The sequence below is a fragment of the Formica exsecta genome, unplaced genomic scaffold (assembly GCF_003651465.1).
Source record: "Formica exsecta isolate Colony F162 unplaced genomic scaffold, ASM365146v1 scaffold558, whole genome shotgun sequence".
Taxonomy (NCBI): Eukaryota; Metazoa; Arthropoda; class Insecta; order Hymenoptera; family Formicidae; genus Formica; species Formica exsecta.
The window spans coordinates 330,045-353,045 of record NW_021852829.1 but is presented as its reverse complement, the minus strand read 5'-3'; the positions used below and the strand labels follow the sequence as shown (position 1 = coordinate 353,045).

At 35.3% G+C, this 23,001-nt stretch overlaps 1 protein-coding gene across 2 annotated transcripts in view; it reads left to right on the top strand.

The window, feature by feature from the left end:
• LOC115242023 (lachesin-like) overlaps nucleotides 1-23,001 on the top strand; it is a 66,711-nt gene continuing 43,710 nt past the window's right edge. For both annotated transcript variants that reach the window (XM_029818025.1, XM_029818026.1), the window contains exon 1: nucleotides 1-356. In XM_029818025.1, the coding sequence (XP_029673885.1) occupies nucleotides 305-356 (52 nt within the window). In that variant the 5' untranslated portion in view covers nucleotides 1-304. The remainder of the gene's footprint in view (nucleotides 357-23,001) is intronic.

Sequence of the window (23,001 nt, the reverse complement as noted above, 5' to 3'; positions counted from 1 at the left end):
ACCGCGCGCGTTCCTTCGCTCAGTTTGTATTCGGTATCCAGTTGGATTCTGTTCGACGACGACGGACGGTACATTCGATTCCCGCGATTCGAACACTTTTACTTTTCCTTTGCGAGATCAACGCCGATAACAAAGGATCGAGGGACCGCGACGAATAGGTTAATTTTTGCGAGATTCGGAACGGACAGAGAGAGAGAGAGAGAGAGAGAGAGAGAGAGAAATAGTGCGCATTGTGCCATTAGTTTGTCAAGTGATTTAAAAAAAATTCCCGAAGAGAGAAACGCAGAGGTGTCGACGTGGGAAGATGCTGCCACCGCGAATACTCGGTCTGTTGGTGATCCTTCTTGCCGTGCAAGGTGAATCTTTTTTCCCCATTGTTTTTTTCTTTTCTCACCATCGACGTGTCGTGACTTTATAGAAAAGTGTTGAAAACTTTTGAAACCGTTTTTTAATTTTTTGTATTATCAATGGATCATTTTAAAACTGAGAATTGTAAGAAAATGAACATATTGTTGTTGATATAGTTTGAATTGTTAATTTATGATATAATCTCGTTCTTTCAACTAGAAACTCTGACATTTGAACCGCAACTATACTCTAGATAAGATTTTGTTATCTTGATAACTTCGTTATCTTCAATATTTGTTGTGAAGAGAAAATAAAAAACATTTTATTTTCGTCATTATCTACAAATATTTCACAATAATACTATTTTTGTACACAAAAACTAATAAAAAAATTATTTATCTTATTATATCTTAAATCTTATTATCTCTTACTATAAATATATAAAATGTCATGAAAAATACAGAAATTGTATGATTTCTATTAAATCTTATCATTGATTTGGAATATTAATCCAATAAATCATGACTAATAAATAATGAAAAAATACGTAAGATGGAAATCGAAATAGTAATTTAAGGTAGTTATTTACATTTATATTCTTATTGTTCGTGCTTTTTCGGATGACATTAATTCGATAAGAAAAAATCCTTTCTATTGCAAAATACTGGATTTATTATCACACTACGTCAAGAAACGCCACATTTATACGAATGCAAGTTATCGAAGATAATGACGTGAAATAGATCACGATAACGAATAATCATTACGCCAACAAAACAAGGAAATACTATCGATCATTATCTTACGTGCCGGCAAAGATTGAGATTGCGCCATTAGTGTGCGTTGTCGATCTCTCTCTCATTGCGTCGCGAGTTATTCAAATAAGGAGTATGATCGTTCGATCAAATGAATTTGTCGATGCGCGACAACTCGACGCAGCGGGATAAATTTCGTACTTGAGAGAAGCAAAAAACGATATATCTAAATATCTATTCTTCAAGGAAAGGCGTTATCCTGGAAAAATCAATTTTTGAATCTATATTTGTTTGAGGATACTTCATTTTGACTTTTAAATCATAATAATATTATATAGTTAATTATAATTTATTATGATATTATAATTTATATATGTAATTGTTATTTTTTCGCCAAATTAGGATAATGTAATTATGTTGAGACTTCTGTAACTATGTAACTATGTTGATACTTATAATTACTTATTTTTTACTTGGTTTTACTTCCTTTCGGGTACAAAAGTATCAGAGCTAATAAAAAACACGATAAATGTTTATGCTCATATACATCCAGATTTAAAATAAAAATGCGAGAGAGAAAAGAAATCTTGACACATCTTTTGTAGAAATGGTTGCGAGCAGCCCTATATAGTTGCCATTGTATGACTTGTAATATGTTGTTCAAGTCGTAATCGCTTCTGCGGAAGAAGCAATTATGTATTAAAAAAAAAAAAAGCTTAATTACACTTCCTGATGTACCTACGCACCGGAAGACGTCGCGTTTACGTCGGGGCGAGTCGGGGACCTCTTCGATGCACCGAGTTGCGATCACGTCATCCAATTCGATCATCGAGTTGCAGAACGATGCTGATTGTGTTAATTCGAATATGTCGAATCGATTGATCGATGGCTCGATCAAAAGTTATAAAGAAAATTGCATACCAACGGACGCGCGAACAGTTTAACATTTATCTTTCTCGAGCAGATTCTGAGGAGAAATCCTCTACGTTTTTACATTGTTGGTTTTAAAATAATGAATAACGGAAAATTAATTCCGCGATTAATATTTCTCAAATTAATAAATTGATTATTAATCGTTAAAATGACATCGAATAAAGTTTGTTAAAAACTTGTAAATAAAAAATATACTAATAATTTAGAATATTAATGGGTTAAAAACGTGCGATATCCGCTTTCACACGATCATCGAGCGGTTTTCCGCTCGTTCCTCGTTTCCGGCTCTGTCGCGGCGATTACATAATTCGCTCTTGTAAATCGCAAGACTATCTGACCATAACGCGCTTGAGGAAGGATGCATTGGGGACGGATACCGTCACAATTCGTCTCATGGGAGGAAGAGAGTCTCGCAAAAAGAGCGCGTCCGCCTCGGCGAATTCCATTGAGAATTCTGCACGTGAGGCATCGCGAGCGTTTGGCCCACAGAGAACCGGTGGCAATGGCTGAATGGCTCGAAAATAAGATAAACGAGACAGATTGCCAGATGGGGGGAGGAGAGATAGATAGAGAGAGAGAGAGAGAGAGAGAGAAAGAGAGAGAGTGTACGTGGGGGGAAGGCCAGCCAGGTGAACACGAGTTTCAGGTAGGAGAAAAAAGGGCCCGTGGGGGCAGATGGTTGGGGCGCGGATGGCTGGTCGATGGCCGGTTCGAGAGCGATTCATAGCTTTTTGGTAAATGTCCGCTTAGAGAGAAATCCTCTCCTCTCTCTTCTCCTCTCCTCGAAAACGCATATCCAGCGCTATTCCATTTTCTTCCTGCTTAATAATAGGAGCGGCTTCCTTTCTTTCTTCTTATCCTGGACGAACGGACCACCGTTGAACCCGCCGACTCGTTTCGTGCGTGACTGCGATCGTGATGTGCTGTCTAAAGTTCTAGACGAACGGCGGGATTAGGAAAGAACTGGAATACGTGCCATGTCCATCTCTTTCTTAAATCGGCTACCACGAAGTGGTAAGAAAGATTAATCAACCGTGAGATATTACTTCGGCTTATTGTTAGTGAATTGCAAAGATATCCTCAGCTGAACTTTGAAATTCTTTTCGCGAGAAACATGCGAAATGTAGGTTCTCAATTGAGATATTGAGAAAAATAAAAAAGAATATATTTACAATTATTAATTTTAATTTAAAAAAAAAAAAAAAAAATACTGCTTATCAATATTATTGAAAAACTTTTACTTCACCGTTATGCTATCTCGTAATTATTCGAATTAGATAATTATATATCATTTTCTGTAGCAACTTCTGCTACGTTTCATAATCTATTATTCCACCTTTTGTAGAGAAGGTGAAAGATGATCTTTTGCAGAGATATTGTTCAAGAACGTCGCCACGAATGGCGCCACGAACGAAATGAAATAGAAGCTTCAATGCACGAGTGTGATACGGAACTGATAATAACCGAGAGGTGACAGCTGGGCGACACGGTATCGCGGAACAAACGCGCGGGTCGAGTCTCCAAGGACTTGGCTGAAATTTGAATTGGTGATTCAATAGCGGTGATGTACGGAGCCGAGTCGCGCGGCAACACTCGCGGGAGTGCGATAATTTGGGTGCAGTCGGTATCTCGATGACAGACATTATCGCCGCGAATTATGCTTACGGTGCAATCACTCCGTAAAATTATTAGCGGCTCGGTTTGCTTTATCATTATGCGCGCGATCCACATTAGGTTAATTTGTGCAACAACGTTAGATACGCTTTTAAGGTTAAGAAAAGTGGCGGAAACTTTTACTACCAACTTGTTATTTTAAATAGATAACACAGGTCTGCATAATTTTATATCTTTTTTTTTTGCGATTTGGAAAAAACGAGTAGCTTCCTATAATTTTTTGTGCGCTGAATCCAAATCCGCAAAGCAAAATGGCCTACTACATCAAGTTTTCAAGAAAAATGGGATTGAAACCCCCAAAAACGCGTTTTTTATTATTTTTGAAAATTTGTAGCTGACGAACCCGATATGCAAGAGATTTCATACAGGACTCAAATGAAAGCTTAAACATTGTACTTTAATATAAAAATATCGAATCTTTTAGGCAGATACCATCGAACTTTAGGCGTGCTTTGTTTTTAGATGTAGTCGCACTGTGTCAAGTGGAACGATTACCCCATGCAGTCCGATTGCAAAACTGTTGCAAACAGTAAAAATTTTAATATAAAAGTACTGAAACGCATTAAAAACATTTCTTTGTTCATTTGTTAAAAAATTGTTGTTTAAACAATTTTCAAAAGATAACGATTTTTCAAAAATATGTTTTTTTACAAATATAATAAAATATGATCTTCCATTCTCATTTATTAAATTCACTGTTGAAATTTTTACTATTAGCGATGGTTTTGCAATCGGACTGCATGGGGCAATCGTTCTACTTGACACAGTGTAACTACACCTAAAAACAAAGCGCGTCTGAGATTCGATGGTACCTGTAGTAAAAGAGTCGACATTTTTATATTAAAGTACAATGTTTAAGCTTTCATTTGAGCCTTGTCCGAAGTCTCTTGCACATCGGGTTCGTCTGCTACGAATTTTCAAAAATAGTAAAAAATGCGTTTTTCAACCCCATTTTTCTCAAAAACTTGACGTGATAGGCCATTTTGTTTTGCAGATTTGGATTCAGCGCACAAAAAACTATTCGTTTTTTCCAGACCAAGCAGAATTCTGCTTTTTTCTCAGTCTCCGATAATAATTGATGATTGAATAAGATAATTGGAGAGGCAGCTAAAAAACTTCTAAATTTTTTTTTTAATTTTTCAAACAGACGATTTAAAACTGAACGAAATGATAATTAAAAGATATAACTGAAAGATATAATTGAAAATTCCTTGCATTTCAAAAAATTAATTATCAATTCGTAAATCACTATTGATTCATATGCATGTCAAGGGTTGAGAGCACTAACGGTTCTTTCTTTCGCAATAAGAGACAGCATATTTGTGAAATATGCTGAACGCGGGGTGAAAAGAGGAAAAGCCGGTTGCACAAGTTAACATGTGCGTACGATACGCGAACACGCGTCGCGTATCAGACGGTTGCGCAACCAGATAGGCATTATAGGGATCCTTGTCTATGTTTCTCTTTGAATCACACGTTATTTTTCCTCCACTGCACCATCGAGCTTCGTAGAGAAATTTAAGGGTCAATGTAAATGAGTCTTTGATAGCAACGAAACGACATGGCAATTTATGTCCCGAGTTGATGCCAATGAACGCGGGAATTTGTCGATTAACATGATTCTACTCTTGTCTGTACATTATCATCGATTTATTATTTTATTCTACACATACTTATGGTCTTGTTAGCAATATTCTCTGATAGTGTATTGAAACACGTTTCTTTCTAATAAATAATACGAGGCAATAAAACTTTTTGATATAAGATAGCTATCATGAAAGGCCGAACCTTGGGCAATTCGATTTATCTAAAATTCAGATGGTCAGTCAAAGACTTTCAGTAGTTTAGCGTTTATTTTGCTTGAAAGACTATATCGTATAAGCAGTAGTTTGGAAAAAACCTACAGCTATTTTAAGCGATTGCGTAAAATTGTTATCTAATCATTGAGGATAATTATAATATTACTGAATATGTGCAATGTAATTCATATTACATGCGCGCCATGACATTGTGTATATTCGTACGTATAATTTTCTTTTAATATTTTTTCTCTCTCGAGGATACGTTCCGACGTAATGTACGGATACATTTATCAAAAGATTACGTCACACACACACATGTTAGTTTAGTCTTCTAATTAAGTAATTGAGCTTGATAAAGCCGGGGGAGAGGGGAAGAGCGCTCTACGGGAGATCAACCCGCATGAGAAAAAGTGCCAGTGACTATACCTTAAGCGAAAGGCACTTTCCTCTTTTCTCTTTTCCGGTATATCCCTGGTAGGAAGATGGCAACATTAATCGCCATGTACCTATATCGCCTCCATTCCTATCCGACGCGATGTGGGGAAACGCGATACTCGAATCAACTGTTACCATAAGTTATCCATAAGTTTGTCAGTAGAAAGGACAGCTGACCTTTAATTCCTCCAGTCTCCGGATCCTATCTCGCGTCGTATAAATTTTTCGTCATAAATTTTTCGTATCCCTATGATATATTTATATGCGAAGAGGAACATCGAATAAAATCTCGTTTCTTCGATATAATTTCATTGTAAATCTCGCTGTAATCTTTCCTTATTTGTAAATTTATCGACCGTAGCACATTCATTATTGAAGCTGCAGTTTTATTTCGCGGCAAAAAAGTTAAAACATCGTTAATCAATTCTTTATTTCTGATTTCATTTTTCATTTACCTATATTACCTCCGATTAGTGTTGCCATACGTCCTCTTTTTTTAGGGCGTCCGGGGACGTCCGGGCGGATTTTTCGAATGTGTCCGGAGTAATTATAAATGTTCGGGGTTTAAAGATATTCCTAAATATTTTGCTTTTTAAATTTAATTAACCACATGCAATAAGGTAAATAGATATCTAATAATAAAATTTCTTTTAAATTAAAAACATGTTTAATTAATTTTGCTGTTATTATCACAGGAAAGAATATGGAAATAACTACTCTTGCGGATCACGAAAAACGACGAAAAATTGTACGAATAGGTTCATTTCCGAAATACTAATTTAACACGTCTCATTTAACGCGAAATAGTGTATTAATTAATGTAACAAGCGGTTAAAACGCATTTAATGCACAATAATAACGTTTTGTGCATGCAATTTTCTCGATCCGGTGACGCATAAGAAAATCCAGGGAATGTATGATTATCGGTCTTTGGATTACAGCTCCGCATAAGCAAGATTGCGCCTTTCGCCCTTACATAACGTGCGTTTTATTATATCGTTGTAGCAATTCCTGTGGATGATTTGAATGCGAGGCATTCGCCATTTTTTTTCCATTTACTTGGAACGCGAGAGATAAAGTCGTTCTGTATACATATTTACTTAAGAATCTTATCGCGCGAGTTAGACATGCTTTCAAGTATGCCGATGTTTATCGAGAAAAAATTAGCATGTAATTAATCTGCGATTAATGCCGTAGTCTCGTAAGCGGCGAATTACCGAGACAAGAAGCTTCTTACGACCTTCGTTCCTATCTATCGAAATATAAATCAGAAACATAATTTTTCCATCACATCGCCTTTGACTTCTCGCGAATACGGCTGATAGCGTTCTATTCTGATTCTTCTTTTACATTACATAATCGTCATTCCGAGAAATATTTATAACAGTATCCCGTTTCGCCATATCAACACCCGTTGATTCGTGTTTTGATCTTTGCGCCCGGGTGTATTTTTCTTGTAAACTGATCTTGGGATACCTGCTGGACATTCAATGAGAATTGTCGCCGAATCTTTGCAAATTGCATTTTTCGTAAAACTTGAGATGCTTACATGCGATGAATGTTATTCAAAATTAATTCAAACAAATTTAGAAAAAAAAAAAATCGAAATATATATATATTCTAGATTTATATCTACAAGAATCTCACAGTTTTATTTTTTATCATTAATTTTTTTTATAGAAACAAAAAGCAAAATATTTTCTAAAGACATAAAAAGTGATTATAACAATTCATCGATTTTTAACATTCGTTTATGCTACTCTGTTGCGTTGACTTTCCGGCTGTCAAATATCGCAGTGTGATATAGGCTTTAGGATTGAACGAGGAAGTCTGATGTTCATAGGCATCCGCAGGGGGGGGGGGGGCAAAACGGGCACGTGCCCCCCCCCTGGAAAACGGAAAAAAAAATTTTAATTAAAGAAATTAAATTATTTAAAAACACACAAGAAACTTTTTTAAATACAAAAAAAAATTTTTTAAAACACAAAAAAACAAAAATCTTTTTCTATTTACATCTACCTTGACGCGATGAGAAAGCTTTAATACTAAAAGATGTAAAAATATTTAAGTATACATTTTTTAAGATTAATCTGAAAGTGATATGCCCCCCCCCCACCCCCTAGAAAAAATTCTGCGGACGCCCATGCTGATGTTCGTAGGCTCATGTTTACTATACGAACAGAACCGCGAAGAGAAGAACACTCACGCGAAGGAGACACGATTCCGGCGTTCCCATTTCGTTTTTAGGCCGAGTTCGTGTTCGGGTAATTTCTCGCCGGTCGGCGTGATTCGAGAAGAAAGCGAGATCGTTCGACATCCCCGCGGCAAGAAGGTAGAGCCTTCCGTCGTCTTTTTATTTTCCGTTGTTTTTCGTGATATATCTCTTTTACACGCTCATTACTCGTACGGCGGCGATTTGCACAGCTGTAAGTGAGAGAGACGTCAGAGGCCGCGCCTCGCAGCAGTCATGTAAATATCTTTTCTTCGGAGGCATTTTGTCTGTATCTTTCGTGAGGAAAGAAAGAAAGAAAAAGAGAGAGAGAGAGAGATAAGACAAGACAGAGTCGTGACTTTATGTGCGAAGCATTCAGGCGTTTTACTTATTCGATCGACAAAACAGCGCGCCAGAGAAACGAATATTTCCTTGGTTTGCGCAATTCACTTCGAGAGAGAGAAAAAAAAAAAACAGAATGTGTAAATTTACCTAGATCTGCAGCCGCTTTTTGTATGCACAACTTTGTTATATTTGTTATATTAACAAAGCTGATGTGTATTTTCCTCGAGAAATATACAAGATATTTTTGAAGATCGTATCTTTTCATTTGAACATTACACAGACTACATACACACACGCGATTGTAGGATATAAAAGAAAATAGCGAAATAGCATAGAAGAAGATAATTCGTCTGTACAGTAGTAATTGCAGCAATAGATCATTCTTGATTGGTGACTCATCAGCATATGAGTCTTGTAGTAACCAGGTGTGCAAGAGTATTCTTGTAGTAGCTAGGTTTGCTTTCCAAAAGCAAGTTCAAGTGAGTATCGTGCTTATTATAACCGTGTGAGCGTTTTGTGGATTATTTTTAACCGTGGACTTAAGGAATCTTTTCGTTCGGGAATTTTAATAGATCGTTAAAAAGTCTTCCCGATGTTGATAACTTTATTAGCATTCGGTTTATTTGTGGTTAGCGGCCATATGAGAAATCATACGAATGTCAAACGAGATCAATCGTCTTCGAGCAAACATTCTTATATACCTAATAAAACACCATCATATCGAGAAGCGTGCAATTCGTATTTGTTTGACATTCCGCAATCATAGAACGTTTTATGTAGCTCGTAACGAATCGCTTAAGTTGATAAGCTCAACAACAAAATGTTTGTTACATCGAGGCTATCGTCAGCTTATCAAACTAGATACAGAAGTGTATATGTTATCATAGGAATGCGTTACGTGTTCAATTTTTTGTATTTATCGCTATGACTATAATTTTATATTTTGCATGAATTTTTTTTATTATATTATATTTTTTATTATATTAGTCGTGCTGAAGAAGAGATTTATCGTTGTCACGAAATTACAGAACAGTTATAATAAAGCGAAATACATGTGTAACACAGAAATCAAATAATAATGCATGCCGTGTGTGGGATATATAATGAGAGAATACTAATTACAATTAAAAATTTAACGCAGATAAAATATTGAACATGAGGATAATTGCTTCTTCCTAATTAATAGAATCTATAAAATGAAGCGAATCGGCAAGCGAGTTATATAAAATCTCGCTTGTTATATAAATTAATTTATTGGTTAACATCATTAATATATCGGTACATATTGTCAAAGAAGAGCATATATTTCTATTATACACCGTAAAAAAATTTCTAAAAATTCAGACACTTTTTTTGTCTGATTTTTCAGATCTGGGTATCTGAAAAATATTTTAGACAATCTGTCTTAATCATCGTTTTTTTTGAAAGTTCAGAACAGTTTGTCTGAAAATTCAGACAGCATTCTGTTTGAAAATGTGTAACATACAATGTGTCTGCATAAAAACTGCAGACACCTGTCTGAAATTTCGGTCAATTTTTTTTTTACTGTGCATCGAACACGCGAGACACCGTATATTATGTCGGAGCTTCCGACTCATATTCGGATTCTGGTGATGCTGTAAATTGATTGACCACTGTCCACGCTCATGATAATCTTGTTTTCTTGTGTGTGATCCGAGTCCATTAATAAACTGGTCCATCAGATTCGACCGGTTTTGGATCTCGAGGACTTATCTAGACGGTTTCGGATATTTTTAGTCGCGTTTAAACCATCGACCTGCGCGCGTTTTACGCGTGTCGGACATATGTGCGCGTGACATGCTCTCTTTTCCCTCCTCCTCCTCCTCCACCGCTCTTTCTATCTTTCTTCTAAGGCAGTGGACATGCGTGTGCGTTTCGCCGAACATAATATTTTATAAATAGGGATTAGCTAACGGCTAATGCGAAAGAGTGATGCAGGTTTTATTTCGGTAACGCTCTTTCCGGTCACCGCATCCGATAGATATAGAGAATACTCTAGTCTGTGGTTTGGTCTGGTTTGCTTTCTACGAGGCGGAAATTGTGTCGAAATCATCGTCAACTCATGATCAACGAGCGTTCCCGGTCTGTTTCTACTTTATAGCTTGCACAAGCATCTCGAGCCAGTATATTCTCTTTATATACTTGATGTATGAAACATTTTGACATTATAAGTCATAATTTGTAAAATATATGAACTAGAAGTTTCTATCGAATTGTATTAGGAATACCTGTGAAATCAGAATCCTCAATTATTCATCGACTATTTAAAACTTGTATTTATAGATCATACGAGAGTTACATTTGATTCCAAAAATAATAGTTACGCGATTTTCTCGTGTCAAAAGATATTTTCGGCAAAGCAATATACAATTATTCGTGTCAGTTTTCGGTAATCCGATCCTCGTTACACGCGCGTTTGCCCATGCGAAAATTTCTCACGCAAAGCGCGCCTCGATTTCCGGATTAGGAAATTTTTTCGACGGGACGTGTCTTTCTTTAGGAAATTTAGATCGATGGTAAAAGCCGATAAATTATATCTCCGTGACTCCCTTACTATGGCAGATAACGCCCAACTCGATAATGAGCACGCAACCCACGCAACATTTCCAAGCCTCGTGAATAGCACCGGTACCGTTACCGGTCAACAGACGAAACTTTTACCGTCGTCATAGTGGAATGGAGTGATTCGATAATCGATCATCCGGTCGCGCGCATCCGGTATTGTACGAAACGCATCGGGTACCAATTTTCGTCCACGTTAGCGTAACTTCTTGTTCGGTGGCATACCAAGAACCTTTCTGACGATGATAAAATTTCGATTCGATTCCAAACTTGCCACGGCATTTCGCGAAACAAAGTGGCAACTTATTGTTTTTTTTTATATCAGTCTTATATTCAAAAATTTTAATTAGGTGTGTTCCAAACTTCTTTTCACTTCTGACTAAAATTCGAAGTATTGAGTTTTGGGTATTTGAGTTTACCTTTCTTATCACAAGGTATTTGTGATAAGATAGATAAACTTGATATTAAAAAGATATATTAACAAAATTTCAATGTGTGAAAATTATATGGAAGAAAAAATATACATTATACATATACACACACACGCTTTTATATAATATGAAGAGAAAAAAATACTTGTGTTTAAACGAAGAGAATGCATTATTATGTATAACAATTAAACATAATTCACAATTTGGAAATCTGTATTTTGCCGTAGATACTATTAATTTAAATGAGATGCAATTAGAGGAACGATTATGCAACAATAAACAAATAGTTCATATAAATGATACCGAGCGTCGCATTAATATCAAAATAACCATTGCATACCATATTCAATGAATGTAATAAAATTACATAACATTTATATTTATGCTATGTTAAGTTTTATGACAATAACTCTTGCAATAAGAAATAATATAGATATTACAGTTTCAATATTAAAGAATAAATAATAATTTTAATTTTTTATTGTATAAAGAAAAAGAAAAATTTGCAAGAATTTGTTACAATAAGATACACGAGAAATCCATTAAGCCAGAAAAAAATATTGCACAAAATTAAGCCCACATATTTACTTATTAAACTAAAAAATTGTACACAAGAACCTTTGTGTTTGGCGCTCGCTTGTTTATTTAAAGGGATTTTAAAGACCCTTTTCCAAAAGCGAGTTGAATAGATTTATCCCTTTCTCAAATATTCAACTCAGGACCGTTCCCCAATAACCAGAGGTGGTCCTAACGTATTTTCGGGGTGTCGGTTGTGTACATATTCGACAAGAATGGGCCATCGGATCGATATTGTCAACGACCACGCCGTTCAAGAGATAGTATATTATAATTATGTCTCTGTGACAAACGTTACCGGCGTTTATTGTATACGGTCACGTGGAGAATAAGCCACATTTGTGGGCTCCGATTCGTGTGGCGTGTAAAAGTTGGAAAAGAGGAATGGAAGAAAAAAAAAAGAGGATGACAAAGAGAGAAAAAAAGAGGAAGGCGAAGAAGAGGTGCGTCGCGTTATTCCGTTCCAACACGATTTCCATCGCACGACCAAAGAACGGAATGCTAGTCACCGACGAAGTCGTCGGACTACTAATGATCCGTCCGTGTCCCTCTTCCCCGCTGCTCTTCAAACTTCATCGAGCATTCAAATCCCGCGTTTTTATTCTAATTACGTCGAACGCATAAGCAGCTAACACGCCGCTGACTCGTAAGGAGCTTCCGCGTCGTTTCGATTGCGTCAAGATTTATTTCTACGAGCGTGGCGGATTAGTTCCAAGTTTAATGACATATCGAAGTTTGTAAGTAATTGGTGCAATATATACACTTATATAAATATATATAAAACGCTCTTTTTATAATATTATGATTATCGTATAAATTTACAATAGCATTGTCATTATATATTTTCCCGCTTTTCTACGCATTGCATTAGTATATTCTTTTTACGAATAATGGATGCAAGAACTAAAGGCATCTCAAAAATGATTCAAGTAAAAATTTGTGACATGTTTCAACTTCAGCTGTCAAAGTGGTCGATCAATGTTACCATGAAAGTGTCTACTATTTCGCGGTGCCTGAGCGCGCGAAATTTTAGCCCTGTCATTCGTAAAATATAATCGCTTCCCGTTTAAAAACTATTATAGTCTCGACATTTTTGTATTAGGATTTTCGTCTTGAAATGTTCTAAGGAATCTGCCATTAAGAGGAAATACGATAGTTTTAGGACACCCTGTATGTATATATAGTATATATTATACCTTCAAATTATTTATTCGACACATTTATTAGATTATTGAACAGAAATTGATGGATTTCTCAAGATACATCTATATTTTTTTAAATATTGAAGGAATCAATCTTAAAGATGAAAAATATTATTTTTAGAGAAAATAAATAATAGAAATTTATTTTTTGAGTTAATTGTATTGTTAAATAGTTGATATATTAAAATTAAATTTAAAACTAATTTTTTTTTTTTTTAGATTAAAATTTGATCTCTATATTTTTTTCAGTAATCTCGTCTTTAAAAATATTATAATCTTAACTTTCCCAAATTCAACAATTTTATAAAGTTCTTAATGAGTTAATAAATATATTAGCATTAAACACAGCATTAAACACCTTCAATTAACGCCTTAAATCGAACGAAGATCTTTCTGCATCGATAACGCGCGCTCGCTAGGACGTAACGCTCTTCGAACGTAACGGATTCATTGAGAGTTTAATGATGTGAGGTTGAATCACGATGACCGTAGGGGCATCGCGTTACGCGTTCGAAAAGTTGCATTCTATATGGTAAGGCATAGTGACCCACCGCCAACCGCGTTGGTGTTTCACTTTCCATTTTGCGATTGTTGCATCAGAAATTCCTAACAAACGAGTTATCGCGGACAGTGTACGCTGTAATTTAAATCAATTTTCTTCTATGCTGCGGCATCCGAGCTATTCAGACGAATCGATCTGACACAGTAAAATCGATACACGCGGATTCCATAAATCTCGCATGTCACATAACATGATTCGCCCAGCGCGAGCGGATTCGTTCGGGATTTTGCGAGGCAATGTTTATAACAGTTTATGTCGTAATAGAGCATCGGATAGAATTAACAGTGTTATCGAAATTAAGTGATTAATGTGACTCATGTAGTTATATCAGGGAATTATTCTGATTGCAACTCCGTTTATATCCTCTTCATATCCACTTAGAATCTTAAATATTTTCAGCAACTATGTATATATTTGTGATATTCCAAAATATTCAGAACATTACAACAAAGTCTTTTCTCGTCGTTTTTTTAAATAAGTTGTTATATAAATAATTTACTTTATATGTGTGCAAAAAAAAAACTCGAAACCATGCAACTTTTGTCTGAAACATTTTTTGATATCTCACTTCGTTTTCGAAAAATATGCCCGCGTCACTATAAAGGCCGCACCCTGTATATTGATGATTGAATATTTGTAAATACAATACCAATATAAAAATGTTATGCTTCTGAAATTAATTGGAATCGTTGCGCGTTTTTATTTGCATTACAGAAATATAGGTTACCTAAGCAACTGATTAAAAATTCGCTACTAGTGATTATACCGCCAAGTCACTTCCTCGATATATGTAGCGCGAACGAGTGATTCAAGTGGAGGTCAAGTCGCAACCGATAAAACCAAGTTTGACACTCATTCGGAAGTTCGCACAGTCGAGCACGGACGCGCAGCCTAGTTTCCCTGAATGCACTCGATTCATTGAGGGTTTAACGACACGAGATTGCACGGGTCGTTATCGGGGTGTGTAGTAATACGCGGCGATAATTAACATACGCTCGATGCCTACCACTACCAGCGTGTTTTTATATTGTCGGGAAATATCCGCGAACCGCCCGCTCTCGTCCGGGAGATAAAGCACAAGCGAATCCCTGTTTAAATGATTCGCGCTTTACGAGTAACCTAAGAATACGTCGACAGTGTCGTAACAATGAGATGAATTGACGTGGATAAAGTAATCAGCGGAGATTTTACTTTCTCTCTCTCTCTCTCTCTCTCTCTTCTGTCGAATAAAGATATAAAATGTTATAATAATAATAGTATTGATGAGAAAAAAGATAAATAAAAACATTTAAAGACATCTGAGACTCAATATATTTAATTAATTTTTAAATATTAAACTTTAAGTATGTAATTAATAAATTTGGGCAAACATTTAAATAAATATTAATTAAAAAAAAACTTAATGTAAAGAAAATATTAAGTTAATGTGTTTTATAAAAAAATATATTTTAAATAACTTATAAATAATATTTGAATCCATATGGTAGGGCGCATATGATAAAAAGATGTCAGTTATGCTTATGCTTTTTTAAAGCACGTTTTATTGAGGTAATTACGAATAGACAGGTCACCCCAAAAATATGTGTTAGGGTTCAGAACCCCACTGACATATGTATATATCCGGGGGGTCAAAAAGTGCCTGTCCTCTCGAAGTCGATGTTAGTACATGCCGTTCACAGTTTCCTAGAATGGGGCAGACTCATTCAAGGCGGAGTTTAACGACACGAAGTCTGAATCGTCCTGTTATCGTTGTAAGCGCCGTAATATAGTTCCGCTACCATTCGCGGAAAAGACACAATGATCTCGCAGTGAGGTTTTTGCCGATGATAACGCGAGAAAACGCGGCGCTAACGATACGAAGATCTATTAATTCACACACAGGAAGTTCCCTCCACAGGAATAAATTCGTAATAATAATATCGGTGCACCCATAATATATTGTTACAGTTCTCTCGGATTGGAGATACGTACTGGGTAAAACAATTACTCATTACGTCCGGTCCCATTAAGAGGATATCAAGTGCGGGAGGGAGCATTATCGTATAAGGTGAAGATCGATGGGGGAAAGGCAATTATAATTAATCGAGATGTCCGGCGCCTCTGGTCTCTCTTTCGTTATAATCGTCTACACGCACTATGTGTATGCGTGCAAGTGTATACGAGACTGATAGATGAAAATAAATAGGCTTGTCTAATACGGTTAACGGATAAAATTATCTTCCAATAGACTAGTGTACGTTCGTATTTTCATCAACGTGCGAGACACATGCTCGCGCTATCGATGCGTTATTTTCGTGATAAAATATGAATATAACTTAATTGGAAGAATATATGGAGTATATTTTATGGCAATTGGATCTGTTACTGTTGATTTGTATGCGAAAAACATGTGATTTATTGATAGCCTTCAAATAATAGAAATTATAAATAGTAAACAATTAAGGTTTTGTTTGTCCCAACGATTCAAATTTTTGTATGTGTGTTATCGGTTTTCTTTAATTATAATTTAATTAGTCCCTTCTCTCGCTTTCTAATTCTAAACAGAGACAGAAAGAATTAATTAATCCGAGGTTAAAGTTGACTAACGTTGATGACATCGATCACACAAGTAATATTTATGGCGCTTAACTATGTAGGTTATTAAAGACGATGCAGAGATCGCTTTCGAGCAAAGCTTGATTAAAATCGTTTTAAGTTACACATAGTTGTCGAGTGCTCGCGCGTATGAGTCAAGAGAGTTAATTACTGCGCGAAGATCACATCAGAATTTCTCGAAGCTATAAACACTATAAACCATTCTCTTATTGCGCTTAAGTATTCATCTACTTTTTTCGTAGCCTTGACATTAAAGTTGCACTTAGATAGTCTTTGTAAATGTATGAGATTTACATACATGCATTCAAGAAAATCATTTCCTTTGTAGTAAATTTATTAATCAGAAGGTGTCAGTAGGTTCGCGTTGTACGAGTTAATTAAGCATGATATCAATGGGATATTATTTATAAATGATTTTTCATATGACAGTGAGTAGCATAAAGAAAGATATTCCAAATAATATTTATTATATATTAAAAAACAAAATTTTTTAATTGATTATTAGACAACTTTTGCACATATTATTATATAAATTAAATTAATTACAGTTTTTAATACATATTTAATATACATGGTAACTTTTAGACTATTAAATACAATAGGATATTGATATTTTTATTCAGATTTGAAGCGTGAAATATTTAAAAATATCGTTCCACTCGATATTATATCGAAATATCTTGCTAAGGAACGCTCAGGAAATTAGAAAGTCATGTGGCGGTTCATTATCGAGATGTACGGTCTGCTGTTTTTAATTAATGCTTGGTAGCGAGAGTCCTCGGTTTTCACAAAAACTCTTCGTCGACGCAACGATAGCTATCAGCAAGGTCTGGCCTCAGTATAACGAGCTGAATATACTCTAGATAGATTCTAGCAATGACTAGAGAAAGGATTTGCCATCTGCCACTGGATGAGGATGTCCTCCAAACAGTTTGCGCCGGTTTTCTCCTCATATAAATTATGTATCTCGACATAAATTTTCACACATGACATGCGTTCTGTACATGGGTTTCTGCTCTTCGAAGGTTTACTTTATCGAGATCCATCTTATCAAGTAATCGCCAGATAGATAAAATCGTTTAAACGAGTTTAACTTTCGTTCGGGCGTCATCTTTGGGTACCATTTAACGATGCAATTATTAACGACAGCAATTCTCGTTATCCCTCGCTGCATGAGCGACAAATCGTCAAATGACCTGGACCTTGAAGCAATTCACGTGAACAGTCTAGTTTTCTTATGATCACGCGACAGGGGGAGGGGAGGGAAAACGCGCTTCGTATTCCACACATGTGATTCAAATTTTGAGAGGTTCAGATATTGTTACATAAATCCTCTATACGGAACTAACAAGCAATTTTCATCATTCACCTAATATCCTTGTGATTTTGATGGACGTTATCTAGCGGTTACTGCCATAACCAAATGAAAGACGAGGAAAGAATCCGCTATCATCATGGTCATCTCTCTCGTTAGTAGGCGCGATTATTTGCATTGATGCGTTTGTACGTACAAAGTATAGACTTCCGCGATCATCCTTTTGTTTAACTATTTTATAATTTTTGAATTCTATTATTTATATTTATATTATTTATATTGAAGTATTTTATATAATTTTACAACTTTTTTTTTGAATTATAGATTTAAAATTCGAAAAATATAATCTTGGAAAGATTGTTATCTCTCGATATTGAAATAAATATTTTTAATTGAATCATAAATATATATTTATATATGTGAAATATGGATTTTTGATTGTTTAAAATTATGATACATTTTTTTGCAATATTTTGAAAAGTAAACTTGATATCTCTCGATACTGTGAAACAAATATTCTTGTTAATTTGACTTCTAATATTTATAATTTCTGGTGCGGACACCTAAATATGCGATGAGAATTAGGATGGTCGAACCAGTTAGATCCCTGTAGAATATTTGTCCCCCTCCTCTCCTCGTACATAATTAGTCAATAGGTCAAGTGCTAAAGACGTAAGCGCAATTGAGAGGAGCGGAGGCTCCTTTCATCTCGCCGTCTCGTCTATTCAGGGCCGTTCGACTTTTCTCGATTAGAGAAGCATCATCGCTGCAGGCTCGAAATGACGAGCGGTTGCGGCTCCGAAACTCCTTCCGAGTTTCGAGAACCGTTATTAACCGAGACGCGAGTCGCGATTGAGGAGGCGGTTTTCTTGCTTCGTTGCCTCGAGTACTTACCACGACCCTCGCCTCATCCTCCTGCAGGCGACGTCATCTGACAAATAGATACCGAGGATTAGGATGTTTGCGGAAAGGTTAAAAGAGATCTCTTATATTAGTTTTGTCATCGATGCTGCTATAGCGGTTTCTTAAACGGTGCTACAAGATGCATAAAACAAAAATTATAGCTACAGGAAGTTGTATCATGTGAAAGAAATAGCGATTACTTTTATATCGCGGCATAAATATTCTTTATGTTAATAGAAAATATAATCATCAGGATTATATGACTTTCTATCCAGACAATGCTTTAAATAAGAAAGACAAAAGACACTCTAAATTTTAGTATCTAGAAGACGAGATGTCAAATTAAAATTCTGTTAAAGCAAGATATTCAAGATAATATCGCAAAATAGAATAGATAGTCTTAAATATTTTGCTTTAACAGAATTTTAATCTGAAATGTCGTTCTCTAAGCACTAAAATAGAATAAATATAATATGTAATTTCTCTCGTCTTCCTTATTTAAAGCGATGTCTGGATAGGAAACCATAATTTTGAAAATTATAATTTCCGTTGCTACAAAAACTACACCAATGGTGAGAAATTCTCACGATTGCAAGCTTATGATTATTAGAATCGTCCAGTTATTATCATTTGAATTTGCTTGAATAAAATCGAGGAAGTCGAGACTCATGTTAATTCCCGTATGTACATGACATTCGAAAAAAACGGTAGATTACATTTTTCATTATCTTCTTGCGATTGCGCGAGATCAGTCGCTAGGTCAGATATGTTAGTTGCTTATAGCAACGTCCAAGTAACGAACGGTCAAGAGGTGTTTGGTATCCGTCCGATCTTTCACTGTTATTAAACGTCAATCACATAAACATTTTATCGTTATACGACAATAAAAAGGATGTCCTTATATGTATTGACTTTTTCTACTTTTGGTTGCACATAATGATACCATTATAGATCACAAACGACATTGATCGCCTTTAATCGACATTAATAGCACGCTGATTATACAAAATGGTTTTGATACTTCCTGTTTTTTACGATTCGAAAGCTATTAGCTATTTCTTCTTCTTTGAATGTCATTTTAAACGTGGGTTTTATGATAATTGGTGCAGCAATTATCTCTTTTTTACGTAAGCAGAATATGATTGTTTTCAAGATAAAAGAGTATTTGCAAAGTAAAAATTTTTACACACACACATATTGTTTACAAATTTTATTTATATATAATTTCACTGTCTATTATTTATTTTATGTAATTATAGTATTTAAGCTTTTTTATGATAATATATTTCCCGGAGATTTGATAAAAAATTTTATTTTAATATACCGTAACATTGCAAAAGAATATAAATATATTGTGATAAATAAATTCAGAAATAATTAATTTATGGAAATATTAAAATTGAGAGAAATCTTACAAAGTGTAACGATTAATTTAGTCTGGATATTTTATTTGTGAAAATATCGAAACAAAAAGAAATTTCTCTCTCTCTCTCTCTCTCTCTTTCTGAAGTGTCGTGAAATATAAATGGCTAGACGAATCACGTTTCAATGATAGGACGAATAGTAGCAGGAATTTCGAACGGGAAAGAAGGAGACTGTCATTCTCCTTCTCTCGAAGCGGGTCTCGCAGATGGTGGATGAATGACGTCATCCGTAAAGTTGACGAGCAGCCGTTTTGTAGGGGAGGGAACGTTATTTCCACCCGCGTCGTGGTTGGAATAACTTGCGGAGGAAATTTACCGTTTCCGCTTTAACCACCATCACCCGGCGTTACCCCATTCCCAGAATATGTAGGTCGATCACAGCGCATTGTCGTGAACTAATATGAAACGCTTGGCTTCACTTCCGGCGTCCCGTTCCGGCGTTTCGCGTTTCGTAAGCGCGATCACGTAACGATACGATATGATAAAAAAAAAAAGCGCGTCGAATTAAATCGTAAACGCTATCGCGATGCAGAATCGCGTATTTTCATGGTCAGTAGTTAGTTCTCGTTAGGTAAAATTAGAATCTCGCGATTGTTCGGTTATCTGATCTATGTCGTGGTTTTGTTAACCTGTTGTCGAGTTGAATAATAAGTACTCACCTTTAATTATTTTTAACAATTACAATTGGGAAAGATCTTGTGTATTCTTTTTGGTTTGATTTCAATTGACTACTATTTCCAATTGCGCGCTTGTAGTTTGTGCACTTTAATTAAGACGCTTCAATAAAAATCCTTTTGATTAACTGCGAATGATATTGCATTTATCTGTGTTGAAATCTGTCCAACGGGTATGGAAATTTCAATTAATATCTCGCAAACGCGAGCGAGTATGCATCACCGTCGTATTTAATAAGAACAAACGGGTATTCTCGTTTCACGTCCATGTTATAAGTTGAATTGGAAATATCCGAGGGTGTCAGATGGTTACCGTTTCATCGTAAAAGCGAATCTATTTTCGAACATTGCACGTCAATCGTTTTTGACGATCAAATAGAACATACGAAAATTCCCGATGGACGATGATGTCACGGGCACACCGCAGAAGAATCGGTATATAGGCTCGCTGTGTGTGTGTGTGTGTGTGTGTGTATACACAGCAAGGAGCAGGCGGTTATTAACGAATGGAATGGGAAGAATGATGTCATCGAGCAAAAGCGATGTCCCCAAAATTACATGACCGTCCGTCAGTCCGAAATGTGGCGGAGAGAAAGCGCTGGAACATGCTAATTTGTCGGATTGTGGCCTTGCTTACTATTTATTTTATGGACGATTATGTCATGCTGGATAATATTCTAACAATAGCTCGTAAATCTTAAGATTTTTTGCGGAAACATCCGCGCACATTTTTCAGCGATAAAATACATCGAAAAATTTTTAATGTGTTGAAATACAGGATGTTTCAGAGTTAAATGTCCTAACTTAAAATATGAATTCAGGACTTCAAAACAAGAAAAAATTTTCCTGTGGAGATATGCCCGTAAACGCTTTGTTTAAGAGATATTAACATCTAAAGTTACGGGTAGGAATGATAAAATTGTACGATTTCTAATATGTACTTGTTTCCGTAACTGTATATGTCAATATTGACATTAACGGTATACCATAAAACATCATATCGACATATCACTGAGAAACTTTCTCAGTGACATTTCTTAGTTTGTTTGACGCTTTCGCGAACTAAACATCGCATTTATTCTAATACTGAATATTGAATAAAATTTATAATTACGTTAAAATTTTCATATTTTCTAGTAATAAAGTAATTGAAACACTATTTATTTATTATAACCTGATAATAATTTCATAAAATTTTATAATGAAAATGTTTAGATGTCAATATTTCTTAAACAAAGCAGTTACGGGCATACCTCCAGAGGAAAATTTTTTCTTGTTTTGAGGTCTTAAATTCATATTTTAAGTTAGGACATTTAATTTGGAAATACCCTGTATAATATGATTTTTTATTATATGATGAGATGAAATTGATTCCTCTTTTATTGTAATGCTGGCAATTCAAGATTCTCTCTCTCTCTCTCTCTCTCTCTTTCCACACATGAAATAAATATTAATATGATATCCGAGACACTAAATTACAACGTGTCTCGAGATCATTGGATAATTTATGTATACATATTTTCATTGAGTATAAGATAAATCAATGTTTGATTCTGGCTTCGATGCTTTCGTTCTGTGAAGTGTTATTCAATTCTTCGATACACATATACTATATGTATATTATCGTTATTATCTCGCCTTCAATATGTACATTATGCAGATCATAGCCTAAGGGAAGAGACATAAATAAATATTGCGAAATAAAATTGAGACCATCTGTTTTATTTAATCTGCATTGATGCTCCAGGAAGTATTTTATATGTTACTTATCTCTCTCGCGACATATTTCTGTAGCGTTCGATGACAATCACTTACCATTAACGAATCAATATCGTAACAAACATAGGCATTATCCTAGGAGACAAGAGCAGTCAACCGTTCATCGCCCTGCCAAGTATAGGCTGTTACTTTAATTAATATGCAGTCGTCAGCAAACGCACACGTTTTATATGAGGTCAAAGAGCACGCTCTCTTGCCTGTTATTCGTTATGTAAGTTTTCAAATAATCGTAGAATATGACGATTCTAATTCGATAACTTTAGAATTATCTGAAAAGTCGTTTGAACATATACTTTATTTTGTCAAAGATCTTTTGCTTCTTCTCATTTTTTTATTTCAAAAATACTATTTCGTACAATTTATCATTTTTAAATGGAGTAGAAAATGGACACAGAATAACATAATTTTTAATAAGATTTGTAAGTCTATTTATTTAAAGAATTATAAAAACTT